Source organism: Balaenoptera musculus, chromosome 18 (assembly GCF_009873245.2).
Source record: "Balaenoptera musculus isolate JJ_BM4_2016_0621 chromosome 18, mBalMus1.pri.v3, whole genome shotgun sequence".
Taxonomy (NCBI): domain Eukaryota; kingdom Metazoa; phylum Chordata; class Mammalia; order Artiodactyla; family Balaenopteridae; genus Balaenoptera; species Balaenoptera musculus.
Genome location: NC_045802.1, coordinates 5002178 through 5028670, shown reverse-complemented (window position 1 = coordinate 5028670; position 26493 = coordinate 5002178). Strand labels below are relative to the sequence as shown.

Here is a 26493-nt window from a genome sequence, read left to right as displayed (position 1 = left end):
ATTGTCCTTCAAAGGGTGGAGTCGTGCCTCCCAAATCCACATCTTCCCAGAGAGACGTCCTATCCTTTCTAACCCCAATGCCTTTTTTGGGTTTCAGACCGAACAATATGAAGACAGGATGTCAACCAGCCATGTGGCGTCTGGGTCCAAAGCAGCAGCCACCACTCTAGACATCAGGAACACACAAAACGCAAGGACTTGGTAAATATTTACTGAACGCTTTACACCAAAGCACAGCCCTTGACTGTGGCCCTCTCTGGAAAAATAATCATGATTTCCCAGTGAGTTAAATCAGCTTGTGTTTATCTTCCGTATGTTTTTTAACTAAGATATGTTCTGGTTTCCTTTGTGGTGGGTAATGCTTAGCAACCCAATACTTTGGATTTATGTCCATTTGCAGAATATCCTAAGTTGGGTTTTTGCCTTTTTGCCCTGACAACTCACCCGAGCATCTATTTTACTGCTTCTGTGTGCGATACCCGAAGCCATGTGTTTGTTACTCAAATCATTCCTTCGCTTTCCCATTTCACATCGGGAGGGGCTTGGCACCACCTTCCTTGGCATGTGAGATCGATGCCCTATCTTGGCCTTCCTGGCTGCCAACAGGTTCTTCCTCTGGACCCAAGACTGTGGCCGCAGGACCACACCCACAGGGCACCGCCGCAGTGTCTGCTTCGTCAGGACCACCATCCCACCCACCCGGTGGGGCTGGCGCTCCCTTTGCAGCAGGATGCATCCGTCCACCAGCTGGAGTGGCTGCCTAATGGGCCGGCTCTTCCCATTTTCCCTAAGTTCTCCCCAATGTCGGGTCTTCTTTTCGGGGCCTCAAGGTCAAGCTGAGCCCGGGGCAGGTGCACCAGCATCCTGAAAGAGGAAGGACCGGATAACGCACAAGCCTTGTAACCCCCAGCAACAAGCAAACCCAGCCAATCTCATCAGCAAAGAGAGGGTGATATAAACAGAGAAACCTGCCCGGCGGCGGTAATTTACGTTGCCTTCTGGTTTCTTCAGCCATGCCAACTAGACCTCGTTTTGGCATTCCTGAAGGACTGGTCTGCGTGGGCCTCTCTCTCCACCCCAATTCCTTTCCAGCTGGCCCTGGCCGTGCCTGGCTGGACTCCCTTGTCCTCAGGAGCAGTGCCCAGCCATGGCCTGGGGTCGGCCATTCCCTCCCCAGCCCCGTGCCTTGGCCTACTTTGGTGGGATGGAAAGATGAGACCCTTGGTGCTTTGCCCCAAAGCCTGGAGGACCCACAACACTGAAGCTGTGGAAGAGACCCAAACACCCAACGCCGCTGAGGACACTGGTGGCATCTCCGGTGGCTGCTCAAGTTGCTAGCTGCCAGGGTGTCTGCTGAGCCGTCCTCTAGATCGTAGGTGGCTCGTCTCTCCATTCCCATTGGCCATCTCACTGTGCCCTCTTGCACGAGGCCACGTGCAGGGCAAGCAGGAGGATGGGAGGGGACAGGCCCTGGTAGTTCTTAGAACGCCTGTCCCCTCCCACCCCAACCCCTTCACTCACTTGTGCAACTGGTATGTCTTCAGTACCCACTACTTACCCTTGCGCTCTGCGCTGGGCATACAGTGGTGAACAAAAGAAAAGCAGGGCCTGGCCTCGTGGGGCTCACAGGCTAGTGGGGGACGGTTGCAACCCAGCACGGTAAGTGCCTTGATAGGGAGCATGGGGTGCTCTGTCTTAGGGTGCTGGGCACCCCCGGAATCTGGGTAGGCTCCCCAGAGTCTTGCTGCCCTGGCACCAAACTTGAGTAGCAGCTCTCATACCCTTCAGAGAGCGCCCTCCCCAGAGGGCCCACAAAGAGACTGCTCGCAGGGGCTCCACGGGTCCTGCAGGCAGCCCTGCTCCTGGGCACCCTGGGGAGGTTCCACCCGGGAAGCCTGACCCCATGCAAAGTGCCCAGTGTGGTGCCTGCCCCAGAGCGGGTCAGCACAGGGGTAAACTGTTCTCACTTAATGGACTTTCAGCCGAAGATAAGGGGCTGCGTGATGAGATTAGTCATTTGCTCACCATCCGACAGTCCACGCAGGAGAGCTGGGGGCCAGGGGAGACAGACGTGGAGTGAGAAGGGCCACAGGACAGGGACCCGGGGATAGGCAGGCACACTCCCCTTGTGGCCACCGGGATTCCCATAAAGGATTAGGATCCTTCCTTGCCCACGGTAATTTCTTGCAGTTTTATTTTTCTGATAGAATAGCAATAACTTGCCTCCCCTGTAGCAGGAAGTTTGCTTTTCTTTTCCTCTTGTCTCTCTTGTTCGCCTCTCTCTTTTCCTGTCCTCCAACACCCTCTCCTTACTTTACATACACTTGAAAGTAAGGCAAATTAAATGGGATAAAAAGAGGCATCTTGATCCACCAGCTCTGAGCAAAGGGAAATTTGCATCTCTTCAGTTCCTCCTAATTATTCATTTCCTTTCTCTCTTCCCCATCTTGAAAATAATTGCTGCATGACTAGTTTTCCCTAGATGAGAACTGGAAGTGGTGAGGCTGTCGGCAGTGACTGAGCTTTCCCTTCCAGAATCTTCAGTGGCGGTGAATTTTGACGGAGCGCTGCTAAGTGTGGCCGTGTCCCTACAACAGAAGAAGGGGCAGTGGATGCACCAAGCAACACTCCTTCGTAAGCATGTCGCCACGTCATTATCATTTTTATATTTAATATTTATGGCCCACTTACAGTATATTTGGTGTTAAGTGGAGGTATAAAAAGTTCAAAGTCAATAATAGCAATAATCCCTCATATCTGTCGTTGATAGTTTATGGTTTGGCTTCACATATGTTCACAGGTTGCAAAATTTAGTGACTTGATCTAGTGGCAAAGCCAAGATTAGAACTTGCTGCCCAGTGGCGCAGTGCGGCTTGCTGGACAGGGGAAAGGTGAAAAGGGGAAGATGAGGGGGCCAGGAGAAAGAAGCTGGTCTGGAGAATTCCAAAACGGAAACGGCTGGCCCCTGAATAATCCGTCAGCAGAGGCCTCAGGGCCCACTCCTGCTTGGTCCCTGGTCCCCACCTCCCCCTGCATTATTGAGCGGTCTGCTCCAGAACCCCAGAAATGCCTCTGCCAACGGTGACCCAGCCCAAACCCAGCCTCGGACGCTGAGCCAAGTGCTTTCCACTCTCCTTGGCTCTACCTTTGATTTGCACTGTAACTGTTAAATCCTCACCTGCCAGTCTTTGCGTAGCCATGATAATCTCAAGGGATGCTTTTATCTACTGACTCCGGTCATTGCTTTTCCTATTAGCTTTACTGTCCCAAAACGATGAGTTTGGGGAGAAGTGCAGAATCAAAGGCTACCCCTCAGGTCTGAGCTGTAAGGTTGGTCTCGAAGCCAGCTTCCCTCTGATCTTTGGAACTTCCGTTACAAAAGCTGGGGCTCTTGGATTTGCTTGAGGCAAGGAGAGTGTGGGACTGGGGCACGTCTCAACTCTTAGGAGGGCTGCTGCCTAATCAACGTAGGAAGCCGAAGAAGGCAGGTGGATGTGATGGAGGTGGGAACACGGGAGACAGCAGTTCCCAGACTCCTTACAGCCAAGGGTGTGGATGTGGACCATCTGGAGAGAGCGAGGCGGAGGCTGCACTTCTGCTGCCCCCCTAACCGGCGAGCACACCCACGGAGGCATCAGGCTTTTCTTCATCAGCGTGGCCAGAGGTTGCCCCACCCCCAGTGTCTGGTCACTAGCTCATGGGTGTCCAGAGGCAGGGCACTGGGCAGCAATCTTGATGGTGTAGTGCGATTCAGGACCTAGACATACGATTCTGAAGCTGGAGGCTTCAGTTTATAATCCATCGCCTTAGATGTTGCAATGATTCTGTAAGCAATTTAATATCCTTTGCTAAATCCCTTTCTGATGCAACTCACTGGAGACCATTCTGTCCTTCTGCAAGTCAACCCTGACCATGCAGGATTTGAAGACCTCAAAGGTCATGTGTGCATGGCATTGCAAAGAAGAAACCTCTAGATTAAAGAGGCAAAATAGACGTAACAACTAAATGCAAGATCCGACCCTGGACTAGCTCCTGTCCTGGAGAAATGCTAGAAAGCTCATTATTGGTCAACTGACAAAATTTGAAAATGAAGAGTAGATTAAGTTAAAATTATCAATCTATGAAAATTCATGAAGTTGACGACTTTGGTTATGTAAAAGGATATCCCTGTTCTTAGAAAATACACACTGAAGTATTTAGGGGGAAATGTCCTTGGTATATGTAACTTACTCCCAAATGGTTCAGAAAAAAATTGAGATGAGGGGAGAGAGAGAGAGAGAGAGAGAATGATAAAGCAGTAAAGCAGATGGATTAAAATGTTAACAACAGGTGAATCTAGGTGAAGGGTTTATTAATGTTCCTTTTACTATTCTTATTTTTGCAGTTTTTCTGTAAATTTGAAATTACATCCAAATAAAAAGTTAAATGTTCTTTCCCCCATGTTTTAGTTTTTGCCAAAATTCAGATGCCTACCTCCCCGGGGCTGGGCCAGCTCTGAGTCTCTGGATTGCAGTGAGACAGAAGCTGCGGACACCCCGAGGCAGAGCCCAGGCTGACTCTCCCTTTATTTCCCACTAGCGCTTTGCTGAGCAACGTCTGGGTTTATTTACTGCTCCTGCCCTCTGTCTGAAGGTGAGATGCTTCAGACGCCCAAAATTGTCCTGGGCCCTTGGTCCTCGCTCCCTTTGTGATAGAAGACGTGGCAGGCTGATGGTTATGGTGTGGCTTTAAACCAATAAAAGAGGGTTCGATCCCTTCTTTTCCTGATTACTTTAGATTGATGTTAAGTCGGTTCCTCAAATGTGTGATATGGAGGACATCCATTTAACCACTCTAAATTTGTAGTAATAAGTTCTACTGCTAGGACTTCTCGTTTGGATGCGAATGCCTCTCAGATAATGAAAATTATCAACCTGACAGCTGTTAGTGAGTGAGATGAATGAGCCTTTTGATGAAATAGTATTTCATGTTGTGTAGGCATCTGGGTAGTCGGGGTATCGTCGAGGCATGCCAGATAGACCTAAGAAATGTTGTGGGAAGAAGGTTATGTTGATGCTTACAAATATGATTATGAAGTGAATTTTTGCTCATGTTGAGTTGAGTGTATATCCTGGGAATAGTGAGAATCAGTGCACAAACCCTCCTATGATAGCGAAGACAGCTCCTATTGAGAGTACATAGTGAAAATGTGCAACTACATAGTAGGTATCATGAAGGACAATATCTAATGATGAGTTAGCTAGGACAATACCTGTTAACCCATCAACTGTGAAAAGGAAGATGAAACCTAGGGCCCCCATCATGGTTGGGGACCATTTAATAATACCCCCGTGGAGTGCTGCTAGTCAACTAAAGACTTTTACCCCTGTTGGGATAGCAATAATTATAGTGGCTGATGTAAAATATGCTTGTGAGTCAACATCTATACCTACTGTGAACATGTGGTGGGCTCATACAATGAACCCTAAGAATCCGATTGATATTATAGTTCACACCATGCCCATATATCCGAAAGGCTCTTTTTTTCCTGAGTAATAGGTTACAATGTGTGAAATTATCCCAAACCCAGGTAGGATTAAAATATATACTTCAGGGTGTCCAAAGATTCAGAACGGGTGTTGATATAAGATTGGATCCCCTCCTCCAACAGGGTCAGAAAAGGTTGTGTTTAAGTTTCGGTCAGTTAGTAGTATAGTGATTCCGGCTGCTAGTACAGGTAATGATAATAGAAGTGATACTGCTGTGATTAATATCGATCATACAAATAGTGGTGCTTGATATTGGGACATAGCGGGTGGTTTTATATTGATAATAGTGGTAATAAAATTAATAGCCCCTAGAATTGAGGACACACCAGCTAAACGTAGGGGAAAAAATAGTACGGTCGACTGAAGCCCCTGCAAGTGCTAAAGCTCCATCCAAGGGCAGGTACACAGTTCAGCCTGTACCTGCACCGGCTTCAACTATTGACGATGCCAGCAGTAATAAGAAAGAAGGGGGAGTGGTCAAAACTCATGTTACTTATACAGGGGGAAGCCATATCAGATGCTCTGATCATTAGAGGCACCAGTCAATTTCTGACGCCACCAATTATGATGGGCATGACTATAAATTATTACAAACACACGGGCTGTTACTATTACCTTGTAGATTAGGTTGTCTCCGAGTAGTTTCCAGGCTGGCCTAGTTCAACACGAGTTAGTAGGCTCAGGCCGGCACCTACTATTCTGGCTCAGGCACCAAATAGCAAGTATAAAGTACCGATGTCTTTGTGGTTGGTTGAGAATAATCAGCGGTTTATGAACATAGGTAAAATGGCTGAGTAAGCGTTAGAGTGTAAATCTAAAGACAGGGGTTAAATCCTCTTTTTACCAGGCCCTGTGGTGAATTGTTCATATTGAATTGCAAATTCAAAGAAGCAACTTCAATTCTGCCGGGGCTTCACCCGCCTTTTTTTCCCTGGAGGCAGGAGAAGATTGAAGCCAGTTGACTAGGGTATTTAGCTGTTAACTAAAAATTCGTGGGAGATGTATCCCTCCAATCTAGTGAGGATTTAGCTTAATTCAAGTGTTTGATTTGCATTCAACTGATGTAGGATATAGTCTTGCAACCCTTATTAGGCAGGAATTAAGTAAGTTATACTTGCTTAGGGCTTTGAAGGCCCTTGGTCTGGTTTAACCTAAATTCCTATTCCAATACTGATACTACTGGTGTGAGAGGCAGGAGTATTGTGGATATCACAATCATGGTTGGTAAGAGGATTACTTGCTTTGTAGAGTCAAACTGCCATTTTATTTTTATGTGGTTTGTGGAGGGGAACGTGGACAGTGCTGTGGAGTGAGTCGCATGTAGAAATACAAGTTAAGTAGTGCTGTGATGGCTATTAGTGTGGGTAAAATAATGTTATTGTTTTTTGTCATTTCTTGGCTAATTATTCATTTGGGCATGAATACTGATAGCGGCGGGAGTCCTCCTATCGATAGCAGGGTGGCTAGGGTAACGGCTGTGATAATAGGTATTCTGTTTCATGTGTGAGATAGTGATAATGTAGTGGTAGCTGTGAATGAATAATATGAATATAGTGGAAGTTATTATAATGTAGATTACTAGGTTTAGAGTTGTTACAGTTGGGTTATATAGTAAGATGGCTATTATTCATCCTATGTTGGCGATTGATGAGTAGGCCACGATTTTTCGGAGTTGGATTTGATTTAACCCACCTCACCCTCCAATTAGAATGGACAACATGGATACGGATAGTATTAGGCTTAGGTTGAGTGATGACGAGATTTGGTAAACAAATAATAGGGGTGCAAGTTTTTGTCATGTCAACAGGATTAGACCTGCCATTAATGGGATGCCTTGTGTTACTTCGGGCACTCAGAAGTGAAAGGGGGATAGTCCTAGCTTTATGACCAGGGTTATTGTTATTACTGTTTGATGCTGCTGGGTTGAATATTTTTGTAATGGTTCATTGGCTGGAATAGAGTAAATTGATGATGACTGCTAATATAAGTAATATTAATGCGGTGGCTTGTGTTAAGAAATATTTAGTGGAGGCTTCTATGGCTCATGGGTTGAAATTTTTTATTGTAAGGGGGATAATGGCTAGCATATTTATTTCAAATCCAATTCAGACTAGTAATCAGTGGAAGCTGGTTATTACAACCACAGTTGCTAAAACAACAGTTGTTAAAATAATGATAGAAGTAATGGGGTTTACGGGAAGCATATAAACCAGTATTTATGGGGTATGGGCCCGATAGCTTATTTAGCTGACCTTACTATAGAATGTGGTGTAAAATGGTAGCATGGAGAATTCTGAATTCTCAAGGGTAGGCTCAGCTCCTATAGTTCTAGAAATAAGACTTAAACCTCTATTATTTACTCTATCAAAGTAACTCTTTTATCAGACATATTTCTTATGTTTGTGGGGGGATGCTTGCCATTATGATGGGTAGTGATACGTGTCATATGCACAGGGCTAGTGTTAAAGGCAGGAAATTTTTTCAGAGTAGGTGTATTAACTGGTCACATCGGAATCGCGGGTAGGATGCTCGAATTCATAGGAAGGACATTGTTAATAACAGTGTTTTGACGATGAAGTTGATTGTATATAGCTCTGGTGTATGTGGGTTGTGAAATGCTCCCAGGAACAGGACTGTTGTGGATATATTTATTATAATGATGTTAGCATATTCTGCTAGGAAAAACATAGCGAAAGGGTCTGTTGAGTATTCTACATTAAAGCCGGATATGAGCTCAGACTCTCCTTCTGTTAGATCCAGCAGGGCTCGGTTGGTCTCTGCCAGGGCAGAAATAAATCATATTATGGCCAGTGGCCATGGTGGGAAGATCAGCCATAGTTGCTCCTGTGTTGTGGTCAGGGTTGATAGGGTGAAAGACCCATTTATTACAAGTACAGCTGAGAGAAAAATTGCTAGTGTTACCTCGTATGAGATTGTGCCACTGCTCGTAGAGCCCCGATTAGTGCGTATTTTGAGTTGGAGGCTCATCTGGACCATAAGATAGAGTATACGGCTGGACTTGATATGGCTAGTATAAATAGCACCCCTAGGTTTATGTTAATGAGGGGATATGGCATGGGTAGGGGAATTCATATTGTTAGGGCTAGAGTCAGGGCTAGGATTCGTGCGATGATGAATACGGAGGTGGAAGATGTAGCTGGTCGTAGTGGTTCTTTAATGAATAGTTTGATTGCGTCAGCAATGGGTTGAAGTAGGTCATGTGGTCCTACAATGTTTGGTCCTTTTCGGAGTTGTATGTAGCCTAGGATTTTTTGTTCTCCTAATGTTAACAATGCTACGGCTAAAAGAATAGGAATAACAAGCATTAGGATATTGATTATAAACATTTTGTTAGGGAGACGGTTTGAAGCTTTGGGTATAAAGGCTTAAGTTTTACGCAATTACCGGGCTCTGCCACCCTAACTAAAACCCTGGTCTCGGGTGATTGTTTTGTGTTTGCTTATTAAGTTGAGATTATATCATTAATTGTTTTAAAGGCACTTGTTTAAAGTGGGCCTTATTTCTCTTGTCCTTTTGTACTGGGAGAAATACATAATAGAAAGAAACCGACCTGGATTGCTCCGGTCTGAACTCAGATCACATAGGACTTTAATCGTTGAACAAACGAACTTTTTTTTTTTTTTTCTCATTTGTAATTTTAATCGAAGCATTGCTATTCATTTTTTAAAGTCTTTCCTTATAAGCACCAAATTGTAATACCTATGTCAATTTGGGGGGGAAAGAAACTCCCGTCAAGAGCTTCCCTCCAGAAGAAAACAATGATGTTCATTCCTCCAAACAACCAAATTCAAAGTCTACCAAAACAGAAACAAAAAAAGCCCACACAGAAAAACAAAAACAAAAACAAAAATCACATTCTAGGGGTTCAGTGCATTTAGCAGCCTTCACTGTGCTGTCTAATCATCCTTCAGCTGACTTTCAAAAAAATAACACCCTAGCTCATCAAAATATACATTTTGCATTTGATTTTTAAATTAAAAAATAATTAAAAAAAGGAAACTTGAAGGAATTCACAATCAATTGCCTGACTCCTTTCGATGTCATGTACAGCATACGAAGGTCAGGAAGGCTATTTGCAGCACACATGATTAGGGGAAATTGATTTTCAAGGTTTAGCTTTCTTCCAAACAGTGTAAAATACCCACAATTCCAAGTATGAAGGGACACAGACGATCTCCTTCGAGAATTCCACAGGACAATACAGGCGCCCCAGTTGTTCTTCATAGAGTGACAGGGCTTCCGTCAAATTGACACAGTTCCCCTGTGTAAAATATTTCCCATCCTGTTTCAATACTTTCATTGAGAGGTCAAGAATCAGTCTGAGAAACTCCCATGTGGAATCTTCTTCCGGAGATGTGGAGATTGGAACAGCTGTCAAATCATTAATCACATAATCAAACTCTCTCCCTTCTTTGGCGTACCTCTTCAGTACTGGAATACAGTCTTCTATTAGAACCTGATAGCAGTCTCCTTTAAGATTGTCTAGGACATCACCACATGTTTTTCGCATGTATTTCTTACATCCGTCAATCACCATTTGGTCAATCTCTACCATAGTGACCATCTTTGGTTTCAGTTTGACTATTTCACATAATATGCCCCCATCTCCGCCTCCTAGAATCAGTACATCTTTGCCAGTGTAATCTTCTTTGCCGCTGCCCATGATGGCCCGGGTATACGCCAGATCACTTTCCGCCAAATTAACATCCCCACTGAGGATGAGAATATTTCCAAATTGTTTTGAGTGTAAAATTTTAATGTTCTGGTAAGGTGAGTCTTCATCATATACCACTTCATCTATGTCGTACTCAACCAGGCGGCCATCTGCAGTGGGCCAGTATCTGTCAATGGCCCCTCCTCGAACTATGGGTGGTAATCGCTTCACCCGCTCAGTACTGTCCTGACTCAATTCTTTCATTCTTTCTTCTACTTTGTTCAAAAGACTGTCAACTTCTTTGCCTTGCGCATCACCGTCGTAACTCTGAAGGTCCAGCAACACCAATCCATGCGGGTAAATTCTCAAATTGGCAAAGCTGCCGTTTTTGTTTATGTAGGTCGCTAAATAGCCATGGTCCTGCCAGGTGTGCACCGACTCCGTCATCCCCCGCTCCTGGAAAATGGACTGGAGGCCTTTCAGAATGGTCTCACCATCAGCTTTGGCGCCGAGCATGAAGTCAAGGGTGCTGTGCCGTGCTGCTGCCATAGTGAGGCGAGGCCCTGGGCCATGCCTGGGGGAGGCGGCCGGGGAGACTGGGGGGCCGCGCGGCGTGTCCAAACGAACTTTTAATAGCAGTTACACGATTGGGGTGTCCTGATCCAACATCGAGGTCGTAAACCTTATGGTCGATATGGACTCTAGAATAGGATTGTGCTGTTATCCCTAGGGTAACTTGTTCCATTGATCAATATTTTGGATCAATAAGTGATGCTATGCTTTGACTAGTGGGTCTAAGGTTTAACCACTCGGAGGTATTTTTGTGCTCTGAGGTCACCCCAACCAAAATTGTCAATCCATCTGAAATTTTGTTATCCCTTGGCGCTTTAACTATGTTTTTTGGGGTTGATTAATTGAAGCTCCATAGGGTCTTCTCGTTTTAATTTGTTATCCCCGCCTTTTCACAGGGAGGTCAATTTCACTGATTAAAGTAAGAGACAGTAAAACCCTCGTGTGGCCATTCATACAAGTCCTTATTTAGAGAACAAATTATTATGCTACCTTTGCACCGTCAGGATACCACGGCCATTTAACAGTTGTCACTGGGCAGGCGGTGCCTCTAATACTAGTGATGCTAGAGGTGAAGTTTTTGGTAAACAGACAGAGTTTGTGTTTGCTGAGTTCCTTTTACTTTTTTAAATCTTTCCTTGGGTGCACACCTGTGTCGGATTAACAGTATTTAATGAATAGTTTAGTGTTGGGCTGTATTAATTTACTGTTAATTATCAGTATATTATTAGTTGCTGATGTAAACTTCTGCAAGGAGAAATGTTTCTTTTTACTTATATTAACAGTATTGCTTCTATAATTGTATAGATTAGTCCAGTAATAAGACTAGGTGTTAATTTATTTAATATTGACATTAAGATATATTTATTGTTGAGCTTGAATGCTTTCTTAATTGATGGCTGCTTTTAAGCCAACTATGGTGTTGTTTGTTTTTACTCTCTAGTTAAGGTTGTACCCATCTCTGAAAAGCTGTACATTTTTCGACTAACGTTTAAATATACATTGAAACTTATAAGGGGTTCTTGGTTATTATTTAACGTTGAACTGAAATTCTTTTTCTGGACAACCAGGCTCATTAGGCTTGTCACCTCTACTTATGAATCTTCTCACTATTTTGCCACATAGATGAGTTTGTTCTAGTAACTGTTCATAAGTAGCTCGCCTGGTTTCAGATAGTTTAACTTAAGTTCTCTTTGTTAAAATTTTGCTAGTTAAATCATTATGTAAAAGGTACAAGGGGTAAGGTTTGCTTTTTGTTACTTTTAATGTTTCTTTCATCATTCCCTTACAGTACTTTCTCTATAGCACCATTAGTATTTAAATTTTTGTCTCCTATACTTTAAATGTTAGGTGAATGTTTTATTTGATTGGTTTGTGCTATTATAATGGGGAGGGGTGTGAGCTAGATTTAGTTCAAGGCATTCAGAGGTTATGAAATCTTCTAGGTGTAAACTAGGTGCTTTATTTAAGCTATGCTTTGATTATCCAAGCACACCTTCCAGCATGCTTACCTTGTTACGACTTATCTCCTCTCATACAATCGACTAGTATCTGCCAATAGGTTGTGACTTTTGTCATAGTACCCGAGGAGGGTGACGGGCGGTGTGTGTGTGCTTCATGGCCTTATTCAACTAAGCACTCTACTCTTAATTTACTACTAAATCCTCCTTTGGTTTTTAGGTTTCATAAAAACTTTCGTGTAGATGAGAGAATATTCTTGGTGTAGAAAATGTAGCCCATTTCTTCCCACCCCATGGGTTACACCTTGACCTAACGTTTTTACGTGCTCCAGTTGTGCTTACTTTTGCTCCTTCTTAGGGTTGGCTGAAGGTGGCGGCATACAGACTGGAGTAGCCAGGGCTGCTGAGGTTTATCGGGGTTCATCGATTATAGAACAGGCTTCTCTAGAGGGGTGTGAAGCACCACCAAGGCCTTTGAGTTTTAAGCTGTCGCTAGTAGTACTCTGGTGAATAATCTAGTTCTTGTAATTATTTGGGTTTAGGGCTAAGCATAGTGGGGTATCTAATCCCAGTTTGGGTCTTAGCTGTCGTGTAATCAGGATGTGCTAAAGTCACTTTCGTAGTCTATTTTTCCTTTAATTATGGCTTTTTACAGCTTAAAATTTAACTTTATTTTGCATTACTCTTTAACACGCTTTACGCCATATTTCTATTAACTTGGGTTGATCGTATGACCCTGGTGGCTGGCACGAAATTTACCAGCCCTAATTAATATGGCTTAGTCGAACTTTCGTTTATGGCTTAATTTTTATCACTGCTGTCTCCTGCGGGGGTGTAGCTGAGCAAGGCGCTGCGAGCTACTGGTACAGAGTGCTTGATACCTGCTCCTTTTAACCGCAGTGATTTAGAGGGCATTCTCACCAGAGTGTGGATACTTGCATGTGTAATTCTATTAAAAATTAAAAGAAAGGCTGGGACCAAACCTGTGTGTTTACGGAGCTAGCAAGCCCATCTAGGCGTTTTCAGTGCCTTGCTACATCAACTTGTTGTGTACAAGTGATATTTATATGGCTGTGTTATGCGGCTTGTGTCGGATTTAGTATTAAATTTTTGATAAAGCGGCTAATGAATCTAGGGGGATGTCTGTTTATACGGGTGGTGAATATCTAAGTAGTTTATCGGTATGATGGGGTGTTTTTGAGGTTGCCTGTTTGATGGTTTTTATGTCCACCCCAACTCGTCACCACAGGTACGAGTGGGGCAAGGTGCAGTGTTTCCACCCATTTTTTTGACTTGTGAAGACTTCGGCACTAATCATGATCTTCTATTACCTTTTTCAGGAGCTTGAGGGACAATCTTCCTCAATTTTTAAAAAATATTTATTTATTTATTTGGTTGCACTGGGTCTTGGTTGCAGCACGTGGGCTCCTTGGTTGTGGCATGCATGTGGGATCTAGTTCCCTGACCAGGGATGGAACTCGGCTGCCTGCATTGGGAGTGCGGAGTCTTAACCACTGCACCACAAGGGAAGTCCCCTTCCTCAATTTTTAAAGAAACATAAAACACAAACAAGCAGACTGTGTATCTTAGGACTCAGCGATGCTTTTCCCCCAGGATTCACTCCATCGTCAGGAAGGCAGGGAGAGGCTCAGGAAAGGAGCATCTGGGGAGACTGACCCCAAAGAGATGCTGAGAGTAGGTTCAAAGGCAGTAAAGCAAGAGGTTCACGGGACACAGCAGTAGCTGATGTGGGTCCAGCCAAAGAGCTGGGTGTCCCCACAGGTGGGCAGAACCTAGAAGCTGAGTCCAGCAGTAGAGGCCCCAGGCAGGGAAAGAACCAGTGGTCACCCTCAAGGAAGCCAGTCAGAGGAGGCAGGACTCAGCTGCAAGTCTAGGGTGAGAAAAGCAAAGGTCCAGCTGAGAACGACCAGGACGCCAGGCCTTACCCAGAACAGGGTCCCAATCCCTGCTACAAGGCTGGGTCCTGACATCGGGCAGAGGGGTCATCAAGCGCCCTTGTGCTGAGTCCTGAGTTCACCAGGACTTTTCTGGTTACAAGGAGCAGAACCCCTCGTGACCTAGGGAAGCTCATGGATTCCTGGACCCTGGGCCCAGGAACCGAAGCTGGAATCACAGGGAAGCTGGCCCTCCACCTCTCTGGCCCTCATCTCTGCTTCATTTCTCTCCCTTTCAGGTCTACTTTCTCTTTCTCAGACCTCAAAACTGCAAACAGAAGTGGCCATAGACTTCCACATCACAATTTAGCCCCTAGAGAGAGACTGATTTTTCTACCAGGCCCAATTCTAAATTCCTATATGAGGAATTGGCGCAGATTTTTCAGTTTGCCCACCCCTGGGCCAGTCGAATACAGTGGGGAATCCGGGTTGCATTGTTAAAAACATGGCAGTCTCCATGGACGGAAGGATGGATGGAATGGGGGTGGGGCCGTTTCTAAAAAGCAGGTACCAGGAAGACCACCCAACAGGATGCAGTCCAGCTGGGGTCTGACGAGGCAGGCTGCAGAGTTAGGGGACTTGGTTACATGTCTCACCTTAGGGGTTGCTTCTTAGGGGCTATTTTGACAAGCTTGAGACTGGCTGTCCCTGGGCATGTGATTAATAGAAGGTCTAATTAACAGTCAAAACCTCTAACTCAATAGAGACAAGCTGTGAAGCAAAGGAGTGAGGACTAGGACTTCTCCAAACCTCCCTGCTCTCTCTGGTTAGGGGCACACCTCAAGGAATGGTGCTTCTTCACGTGCTTCCTTGTTTGGCACCTGTGGTGTCCGGCACTGCCTGGGGCACTCCTGGCAGAGAGGGTCGGGGAGCCTCCCCTCCCAGCGATGGAAACGGCTTACTACGATCAGCACTCTAAATAAGTACAAGCAGAGTGCCAGGGAGAAGAGAGAGGGGCCCTCAGGTGCCTGGCGAGCTGAACTGTGAAAGATGATCCCACAGAGGCTGGTACAGCAGAGAGAACAGTGAACGAAGCATCGCAAGGTCTGAGTTTTTGTCCTGGGTCTGCGACCCTGGGGCCAGGGCTAGTCAAAGCAAGAGAAGTGCCTTGGGTGCAAAATCTTAAGGAGACAGTCACTCCCAGGGTCATGAAAGGCTGAGTGCTTCTCAAGCCGTGGGCATTGGCACCCCTCTGCCCCCAGCCGCAGCCCTGACTGTCCCTCCAGCCACGTCACCTTAGCAGGTCACTCTACCTGCCTGGGCTAGACAGGTAATGGAAGGTCACCTCTCTCCAGATGATCTCGTGGCGCTCCTGCCCCAGACATTGCTGCAGAGTCCCAGATACGGGTCCACAGAGCAGACAGAACCTCCCCTCAAGCTCCCCAGGGCCTAGAATAAGGATTACATTTTCCTTCACTCCCTCTGCCTTTCCTGTTTACTTGTAGCTTTCGGCGCCTCTCTCCTCCACTTAGCCTGGGAAGCTGAGGTTATTGCGTTGCCCTTTTATAGTGAAGGAATTCGATTTCTAATAATGTTTACGTGGGAAATGAGCTTCTTAAGTACCATACTGAGCAGTTCCACATTATAACTGAGGGAAAAGGAGCCTGAAAAATCATTAAACTCTGTGCTTAGGTAAAGAAAGATGAACCAACCACGAGAGAAAGGCCATTCAGTGACTCAGGCTGCAAAATTACCAGCGCCTGGGGGAGCTTCTGGCCTCTCCTGACAAGTAGAAGGAGGAAGTAACCACATGGAGCAGTCTTTAGCAGCTGGACATTTTTCAAAGGCAGCTGGCTACTGGCTCTGCAGAGCTACAATCCTTACACCTGACCACTAAACAATCTGCTCGGGTGTTCCCACAAGTACCCCAAATTCAACTTGCCCTAAACAGAATGTATCATCCCTTCCAAGCCACTCCCCTGCTACCCTGCCCAGCACGATCATCCAGTCTCCTAGCTGGAAACCTGGGAGTCACTGGGTGCTCTAGACAATTCCCTTGCCCTTATTCAGTGGAGCATCAGTTACTGACGCCCTGGGGTCCATCTCCCTGGGGTCTAACGCTGGGGGCCACCGCCTGGAGGCTTTATGACGCCACCCTTGCCTCTCCATTCTCCCGGCCAGCACTTGGTTCACACCCTCAGCACTTCTGGCCTGGATCCTCCCAGCTCCTTCCCAGACACCCCCTCTACTGCTGCTTTTATTTTTCACGATTTTTTTCATGTGGAATATATCAGCTACAGATTAGACAATAAACACCAGAGTCACCACCCCCCAGATGAAGAGAGAGAACGCCATCCTTTCCTTAGAGGGGCCCGTGCAGCCCCCTCCCCCTTGTCCATCCTCCTGCCTCTCCCCGAGAGTGAGCCACGATCCCGACCCTGCATGGGCTTTCACATTTCTACATGCATTCTAGAATCAAATTCTGGAGTCCCACAAGACAAGCCCAGTTGGGTTTTTTGAGATGGCATTGACTCTCTAAGGAGGGTTGACGTCTTTAACCCACTGAGTCTTTAGTCCGTGTACATTGTCTATGTTTCTCTGGGTCTTCTTTCACCCTCAATACAGACCATAGAAGTCTTGTAAATATTTAGATATTTTTCCCCAAGTTTTTCATATTTCTGTGTCATCTCCTGTTTGTTGCTGTTATACCAAAATGCAATTGCTTTTATGTTGATCTTGGATCCAGAAACCCTTAATTTATCTGCAGAACCTACACTGCTTTGTGAACAGCATCACCAAAAGTGTGTTCATTCATGAACAGGTGTTCACACACAATTTCAGGTTCTCTGCTCAAACAACCTGAGAGGAAACATCCTGGTGTTGGTGGGGTTAGACAGCCCCTGACCTGGCGAGGGGGAGCCCTGATGGCGGGGAGGGTGACCACCCGGTGCAGCGGGGGTTTTCTGAGCCCTCCTCTGGGTCTGCGCTGAGCTGGCCTGATGGCGGGGAGGGTGACCACCCGGTGCAGCGGGGGTTTTCTGAGCCCTCCTCTGGGTCTGCGCTGAGCTGGGTCCTGGGGATGCTGTCCTGCTCCCAGGGCTCTCCTTACAGCCTGGGGTAAGCTACAAGTATTCGTTCTCTGCCAGATTACAGAGATTTCTCCTCCGAGCACAGCAAGAGCCCACACCTTCTCTACTTTCTCCCCTGGAGGCCCTCCCTTACCTGCCTTCTTGGGACTCTGCTCTGTGCTCCCCGACCCTCTGGTGTTCTTTCCGTGTCTGGGTCTTCCTCTGCACTGTGGCTCCCACACCACTGGAGCCACTCAGGGGGCCTGGGAACTCACCCCCCTGCCCCCGCTTCTGGTTAAGTGACTGCTGGGCGCAGCTTCAGTCCAGACGGCTCTAAGGGGAACTCACGCCCAGAGCCCCAGGGGGAGGGGCCAGCCAGGCTCCGGGGACTTTCTCTTGAGATCACACCCTTGCTCACCTCCTCCCCTCGTGCTATCCAGCTTCCCTGGGAGCCGTTCCTTCAAAAACTGCTTGTCTCTCTGTCTCTTTCTTCAGTTTCCCTTTTCAGTGAGACTATCTGGTCCAGTCTGGGTCTTCACCAGACACCCGAGTGGGTAGAAATCTCTAGGTGTACAATTTAGCATTCAACCGTGAAAACAGGATCCCCTCCCCATGATTTAGGGCAGGAATTCGCCACAGGGGGTGGAAGAGCTAAGAAACCAAGCAGAGGGCAGTGGGGCGACCAGAACCGGCAGCAGCAGGGAGCCCGACCCCCACACCAGCCAGGAGACAGGGCTGAACCCCCAGAGGGCTTGTCTGCAGGAGATGGGGGGCCCAGAGCCCACACTGCTGCTGCTAAAGGAAAGGGAAACAGAAACCAGGTGGAGGGGTGGGCCTGAGAGGCCTGGCAGCAGAAAAGCAGTGGAAGGTCGACCACAGGCCATGGACAAATTTCCAGAGAAACCTGCTGCCCCAAGAAGGGGTATTTCTTTCCAGCTGAAAATACCTCCATGCTGAGAGCACAGCCCTGGGGAAGAGGTTGTACCCTCCCCCCACATTCAGTCAGTGCCATAGGACTTTGGGGCCTGAGAAGCAGGCCCAGCTGGGCCAGGAGGCCACGTCAGATGCCACAGAACCATCACCCGAGTCTCACCATCCCACCACGGTTAGGCCTCCTGTGGACGGTGGCAGGGGTGGGTCTCCCGGCACCTGACGGACCAAACCGGCTTAGGCGGCAGATAATTCCAGCGAGTTCAGAGGCACTGGGAATGCCCATGCCCGTCAGCTCACTAAAGTGGGAAATTCAACCACTGAAGATTTGTTCCTTGGCTTTAAAAGCAGGATAAAAGCATCACCCAGTTGTGGTGAGGATCCAATAAATAAGGCGATGTGGTGAAGGGCTGTGTGATGCTCACTCAGAAGTGTGGGCACCCCTGCTTGGAGGGATGAGGGACAGCAACAGAAGAGACCCTGTGACCCTCATCCAGGACACGTGGACGGCATGAAAGGCTGGGGACGGAAGGAGGAAGGACGGGTCAGAGGTGCTGAGTCAGGCCCGGCAGGAAGGGGAGCGGTATCTCCCGGGAGTGGTGTGTTCAGTCCCGGGTGCAGGAGGGCTTCAGTAGGGCGGCTTTGGGTCCCTGATGATGGGCCAGAGGGGATCTTACTGTCATCCAGAGAGAAAGGGGGGGGGGGGCTACAGGGAAACAGCCAGTGGCCTCAGTGCATCCCCCTCCACGGGTGTCCACAGAAGGTGAAAGACCAGGGGGAAGAGGCAGGGCCATGGAGTCCAGCCCCCCCACACACACACAGTCCAGAAGCTCCGATGCAGAACCAAGGCTCACACGAGGCATTAGCCATTCAGACAAAGCAGGGCAGGGCTTCCCGCAGAGCGGCGGCCTGGAAATGCTGTTTCCGGACAGTGTCTTCCAGTCGGCTGGACCTGATGCACAGGGCCTTACTCTCTTCGGGTTGTACTTTCTTGACTTTTACATGAAATTGCCTGGTCACACCCAGTGTTTAAGTATACAAGTGTGTTCCTAGTGGCCTTTGGCTGAAGGATGTTGACAAGTTCTACAATGGGTATACATGTTACAAATTATTATGTCTTCCTGGTGCATTGATTATTTTACCAATGTATGATGGTAAAATAATCAGTGTACCGCTTTATCTTTAGGAATGACTTTTGCCCTAATGTCCATTTTGTCTGATATAGCTACACCAACCTTGTTTTAGTAGATATTTACCTGGCGTGGTAAACAGAATAATGACACCCTCTCCCCCAAAGATGTCCGCATCTAATCCCTGGAACCTGTGACTCTGGTACCTTACATGGAAATAGGGACTTTGAAATGGGAGATTATTCTGCATTATCTGGGTGGGCCCAGTGTATTCACAATGGTGAGAACGAGAGAGAGCTGGAATAGAGGAGAGGGCAGTGTGGTGCCCTCACAAAGTGTGGTGATGCACTTTGAGAGGGAGGAAGGGGCCATGAGCTAAGGAATGCAGGCGGCACTGAAAGCTGAAAAAGGCAAGGAAACGAATTCTCCCCACAAACCCTCCAGAGGAACCAGCCCTGCCGACACCTTGACGGTAGCCCAAGAAAACTAATTTTGGACTTCTGACTTCCAGAACTGCCAGAGAATATATTTGTGCTGTTTTACGCCTTGCATTTGTAGAACTTTCTTACAGCAGCATCGGGAAACCAATATACCCCACATTCCCCATATCTCTAATCTCAGAGCTTCCATCTGAGATCATTTTCCTTCTGTCTAAAGTAAATCCGGGCTTCCCTGGTGGCGCAGTGGTTGAGAGTCTGCCTGCCAATGCGGGGGACACGGGTTCGAGCCCTGGTCTGGGAAGATCCCACATGCCGCGGAGCAACTAGGCCCGTGAGCCACAACTACTGAGCCTGCGCGTCTGGAGCCTGTGCTCCGCAACAAGAGAGGCCGCGATAGTGAGAGGCCCGCGCACCGCGACGAAGAGCGGCCCCCACTTGCTGCAACTAGAGAAAAAGCCCTCACACAGAAACGAAGACCCAACACAGCCATAAATAAATAAATAAATAAATAAAATTTTAAAAAAAAACAGAAAAACTTTGTTTCTTATAAAAAATAAAAATAAAAAAATAAAGTAAATCCTTCTGAATTGTCTTCATTGAAGGTATTTTGGTGATGACCTTTCTCAGATCTTGTTTGTTTGGAAAAGGATTCTCTTCCCCTCACAGACTAGGAAGCTGGTTCCACGTACGTTTCCTGGAGACTCTTTCCCTTCGTTTGCCTTCCCCGGGGGTGAGTCCCAGCTTTGCTTCCTCCTCTTTCATGGTTGAAAGTGTATCAGCAAACGCCGTCGGTGGACATTAGCACTGTTCCCCGGATACCTCTTCCCCACCCAGGCACAGGACAGGGGGTGTCTGGATTTTTCTGGAGGGGTGGGGCTGTGTGGTTAGTTCTAGCAATGAGTGATAGCAGAAAGTCTGTGTTTCTTGTGGGCTGAGCATTTCACTGCTGGTGTGAGCCCGCAGAGACCTCCGTTTCCCTCTTAGCAGCACGTCTGGTGGAAGCTGCCCTGCCAGCCTGGGTCCCTGAGTGGCTCCAGTGAGTACAGCTCCCTGTCAGTTTTCAATGGACGCATGGCAAGAACAAGAAATAAACTCTGCTTGGGGCTGTGTGTTGTCACAGCAAAACCTAGCCTATCCTGACTGATACAGTGCTCCTGATTACATCTATAGTTTTGTTTCTCCTTTCAGATCCAATCAAACCCAAAGCTTTAAGGTAATCATGCCACAGATTAGACTCTCAAGGTTCTAGGATACAGGATCTGATCAACACAGGGGAAAAAAATAGCACTTTATGCTGCTATATGGTTTTAGAAAAGAGTTCATGAAAATTGACTTCCTGTCCAGAATGTTCTCTGCAGCTGGGCTGTCATTGCTGCTCCTTTTATAGAACGTTAGGCAACTGTCATGAAAATTAACACCCAAAGGTTTCTGTTTATATTTTGTAACTGATTTTCGGTATCCTTATTAGGATTTTATACAAAAAGTTTAGTATTCTGTGTATGTGATGTATTCCTTCATGGAGTTTTATTAAAATCTTTTTTTTTTCTTCTAAAGGAATACATTCCTATTTAATAATGCAAGTCAATGGAAAAATAAGATGTGACACTCCAAAATTCACTTCCCAATTCACTTTTAAAGGCAGATATCAATTCCATATGAAGATATGCAGTTATAGTTTCCATATCCTCAGAAGTAATTAGATGCTACTACTATTACTAATAGTGCTACAAGTACCCAGACTCCAAACTACCTGCCACAGGCAAAGACCAGCAAGCCCAGTTACACCTCAGGTGGGGTATGTTGGATTCACAGGCAGAAGAGGGAGCTAGATTTCATGGGTCTCTGTTCTCCTGCCCCCTTCAGAGAAAGGCCTATTTTTCCTAAAAAACAGATGAAAGAAAAACAATCAGCATTCCTAGTCAGGCAGTTTAATTTCCCCAGAATTTTTTCTCTTCTATAATAAATATAAATAATTGTATCACGGTATTTGGGGAGATATGTCTGGGAAAACACCCAACATACATCATATGCTATATATCATATGCTAATCCTAACAGAGCCAGGAGCTCCCAAGGCTTCTGCCCGGGCACTCCTCCCCTCTGCTCAGTGCTACATTCACCCTGAGGGCTGTGGCCAAAGGCTGCAGAGGAACTCAGCTGGGAAGATGTGGATGTGAGCATTAAGAGGTCATTCCAAACCCCGTTACAGGCAGGTTTTAAGTTTCATCTTTTTCTAAACACTTCATAAGAGTGCCCACAGAACGTTAAAATTTCTCCTTCCTCGCTTCTAGAAAACACGCTAAGGTAGTTAGGAGGGAGAGCTGATCGAGAGGCAAAACGCCTGTGTGGGTAACCTGCACGTTACCTGTGTCTTAAACAACACTGCCTTCTTCCATCCTGTGTCGTCTGTTTAACTCTCACCCTGCCTCTGCCGGACGATGCCAAGCCAAGGGGTTGGAATGACAGCAAGACGGTTGTGATCTCTCCACACTGGTGGCTTGAAACTGGCTGGTGAGGGCTTGGTCCTGTGCCAGAAAGTCCAGTCCTATTACCAAGGCCCCTTATCTTATCACTCATGTTCCTGGTACCAGGGGCTTCATCAAGCTTTGTTATTTCATTACGTCTGGGGATGAACTGTGACTCATTGTTGCGGACACGTGAGTAAGCATCTGGCTCCTTTAACAGCAGCCTAGTGGACTCTCCTTGTCAGTTATGACTGTTCTGAAACAGTACAGTCTTGAAATGAGCGATCCCCGGCTCAGAAGCAGCCCAGCATCCACACAGCGCCACTGACCCCTCTGGAACCCCCTGGACCATGTGCCTTCCTGACATCACCTCCTGGGCAGAGCACAGGATTGTCTGGCTGGGAGCCCTCCTGCAGAGAGCACACACACACTGAGAAGGTGCTGGTGGCTAGTCACAACGGCCAGGACGTGGAAGCAACCTAAGTGTCCATCGACAGATGAATGGGTAAATAAGATGTGGCATATATATACAATGGAATATTACTCAGCCATAAAAAGGAACGAAACTGAGTTATTTGTAGTGAGGTGGATGGACCTAGAGTCTGTCATACAGAGTGAAGTAAGTCATAAAGAGAAAAACAAATACCGTATGTTAACACATATATACGGAATCTAAAAAAAAAAAAAGGTTCTGAAGAACCTAGGGGCAGGACAGGAATAAAGACGCAGAGTAGAGAATGGATTTGAGGACACGGGGAGGGGGAAGGGTAAGCTGGGACGAAGTGAGAGAGTAGCATGGACATATATACACTACCAAATGTAAAATAGATAGCTAGTGGGAAGCAGCCTCATAGCACAGGGAGATCAGCTCGGTGCTTTGTGTCCACCTAGAGGGGTGGGATAGGGAGGGTGGGAGGGAGACGCAAGAGGGAGGAGATATGGGGATATATGTATACGTATAGCTGATTCACTTTGTTACAAGGCAGAAACTAACACACCGTTGTAAAGCAATTATACTCCAATAAAGATGTTAAAAAAATAAAATAAAATAGTAAAATAAAAAGAAGGTACTGCTGGTACACAACAGGGAGACAGCCCAGGAGGGGTGCTCCACCTGGGCAGCTGGCGGGTGTCAGGGCAGAGCCTGCGATGGGGACATCAAGGGGAAGGCAGGAGCCCAGGCTCAGGAACAGGAGAGCCCCTCTCTGTAGACCGGATACCCCCTGAGGACAGGCACCAGGCATGTGGTGCTCACAGCTAGTCCTCCACACGTAGCACATGGTGGGTGCTCCATAAATGTTTGTGGAATGAATGAAGCAATTAGAGAAGGACCAGGAAACATCTGGCCAGCAAGATGAATAGGGACAACAGCAAATATTCTCACAAAGCAAATGCTATGATCCAGTACCGCTCAAAATTTCCATCAGAGTTCCCTCCCGAGGGAAGGGTGGAGGGAATGCTTATCCTGAGGGGATCTGGAGTGTAGCCAAGGGCACAAGAAAGCACATTCAGCCATGTGCAACCAACAGTTATGCACACAGCTGTCACATGTTCATCCTGAGGTCCTTCCCATGGACAACTCCTGGTCCAGCTCCTGCACTCCCTCCATGAGACAGAAGCCTTTTATCACCCCTACCCCGTGGGAGTCCTCTAAGCTCATGCAGGTCCTGAAGGGTTGCCTCCTGTTCCTCCATGTTCTTCTTTCCTGGCGGAGATCTTCGGATTGTCTCTTTTCTCCAGAGATGTTGACTTCTGCCTCCGAGGCATGGCCCTTACCTGGGGCAGCAACGGGAGGGTCATCGTCAGCACAGCGAGTACCAGGGATGCCAAGGACAATGGAAGGGGTTGTGCAGGGGATGCAAGATGTGGGAATTAGGACAACAAGGGGGGGATTTCTTAACAAGGTGTCGACTATCAAAACTGCCTGACAACGGTGTGAAATCTGCTCAGAAGGACGATAAAATGAGAACAGCCCCTCCTCTGTGCAGACTCCGTAAGCGTGTGCCGGTGTGAAGGTAGGGGACGAACCAAATGATCTTGTCAGGCTTCTGAGACGCCATGATTCTGTAGCCCCTGGCTTATACAGCACCTTTCACGCTGTTGTTGCGGCCCAGTTTCAGACAAGTTGTTTGATCTTATTTTACAGCCGAGAAATCTAGGTCACAGCATGTTGGACCATTTGCCCAAAGTTAAACTGAAAGCAGCCTTTGTCAGCTGTCTGCTGTCCTCGGAAGAGAGTCCAAAATTGGTGAAGTTCTGGTTTCTGGCTTATAATTAGCCCCCAGAAAATGATGACATATCACCCTGCTACACTGAGGCCCATCTTCTTTTCCCAGGGACCTGACACAAAGTCCCTGTACCAGAGGCACACAGCTCTGTTTCTCGTTCTCATGCTGCTGGAGCTCAGGGGCTGCAGGAAGAGCAAACTGTGGCTGAGAGGAGCCTGGACCTCCTGCCCCTGCTCCTGCCCCTGCTCCTCTAGAGCAGAGTCTCCCGTGGGGGTGTGGGAGGTGCCCCATCTGGCTGAAGCCCACAGGCTCAGCTTTTGGAGGTCACTGAACCTCCACTTGCATCCCTGGATTCTGGTGGAGCTCAGAGGTCACACCGTGGATAACTACCGGCTGTGAGTGTCTTAGAGAACCAGAGAGATGGGTTAGGAGCTTCTGATGATTTCTCCTTATGTCTTGGCTACTCTTCTTCATTTCAAAGTATTTAAGGCCATCTGCTTGGCCCTGGATTTTCTGGGGTGACCCTTGGATTGGGAGGGACCTCAAGCCCAAAAGTAGTCAAGTCCATTCACTGCTCACTCTGGTCCCAATTCCGGAAATCCCTCCCCAACACACACACACACACACACACACACACACACACACACACACCCCACCTCCACATTCTCAAATTTTTATAAGGTCTTTCCAAAATCAATGCAAAGCCTTGACTTCTGGAGAGCACTGGGATCCTCCAGTGTCTGCAGTGCCACTCTTTGGCCACTAGCAACAGAGGCCGCCATCATTGTTAGTGTCAAGGCTGGAGGAAGGAAGTCCATCTTTTTTTTTTTAATTTTTATTTATTTATTTTTGGCTGCGTTGGGTCTTCGTTGCTGCGTGTGGGCTTTCTCTAGTTGTGGCAAGCGGGGGCTACTCTACATTGTGGTGCACGGGCTTCTCATTGCAATGGCTTCTCTTTGTCACGGAGCACAGGCTCTAGGTGCACGGGCTCAGCAGCTGTGGCTCGCAGGCTCAGCAGTCGTGGCTCACGGGCTCTAGGGTGCAGGCTCAGTAGTTGTGGCGCACGGGCTTAGTTGCTCCGCGGCACGTGGGATCTTCCCAGACCAGGGCTCGAACCCATGTCCCCTGCCTTGGCAGGCGGATTCTTAACCACTGCGCCAGCAGGGAAGTCCCAGAAAGTCCATCTTGAAGACATACTTTGATCCATATATGGATCATTAAGAGCGTTACGTGAATTGTATTTTCTTTGGTACCCGTTTCTGTTTTTTCATTTTATGTTTTTAATGAAAGTTGTATATAAGAATACTTTATTCCTGCATCTTCTCAATTGTTTCTTCCTTATATTTGCCCTTTTCCTTTCCTACTTGGCGAGGTTTGGCTTTACGTTCGAGGATCTTTTTGTGGTCTTTGTCCAGTTTTAGTCTGGTGATAACCACCTTGCTGGGGTGAATGTCCACATGGACAGTCGTGCCATTAGCCTTCTCCCGCTGCACTCGTTCAATGTAGATGACATATTTCTTCCTGTAAACCTGGACTACTTTGCCAATTTGCTGCCCTCTGTAGTGCCCTCGTACAACCTGAACTTCATCATCCTTCCGGATGGGCATGGATCGGACATTGTACTTCTGTCTCAGCTCTTTAGAAAGAGGGGAAGACATAATCTTCCTGCGAATGTGGGAAGGCGCATTGAAATGCCTTTTCCAGTTCTTGCTTCAGTCAGAAGTCACAAAGGAATTGAACTTCATTTTGGCCTCTGGCGCTTCAGCGATGGCCACAAAAGGGCTGGTACACGTTTCTTACCATATTTACTTAACATTTCGTTAGGACACAGCAACACAGAGGGAAGAGCACAACCTGGGTTTGAATCCTGGCTCTGCCACTTGCAAGCCAGCTAACCTTGGACAAGCAGCTTAATTTCCCTGGAGCCTCGTTTTCCTCATCTGTTAAATGAGAATAATTATATCCGCCTCCAAGGTTGTAGTGACGGTAAGAGCTAGCACATATAGAGCACCTGGTTTCTGTCTGGCACGTGGTAGATGCTTAGTGAAGGTGGTGTAGACCCCAGCAGTCAGGGTGTTTGGTGGGTATCCTCATCAGGCTCCACC

At 47.1% G+C, this 26493-nt stretch overlaps 1 protein-coding gene and 1 pseudogene across 1 annotated transcript; both read right to left on the bottom strand.

The window, feature by feature from the left end:
- Window positions 1-9172: 9172 nt before the first annotated feature.
- Window positions 9173-10815, bottom strand: LOC118884363 (spermine synthase). Its single transcript, XM_036832000.1, has one exon. The coding sequence runs from the start codon at window positions 10750-10752 to the stop codon at window positions 9655-9657; it is 1098 nt and encodes a 365-aa protein (XP_036687895.1). The 5' UTR covers window positions 10753-10815; the 3' UTR covers window positions 9173-9654.
- Window positions 10816-11870: 1055 nt separating this feature from the next.
- On the bottom strand, window positions 11871-26133 carry LOC118884364 (annotated as a pseudogene).
- Window positions 26134-26493: the final 360 nt, after the last annotated feature.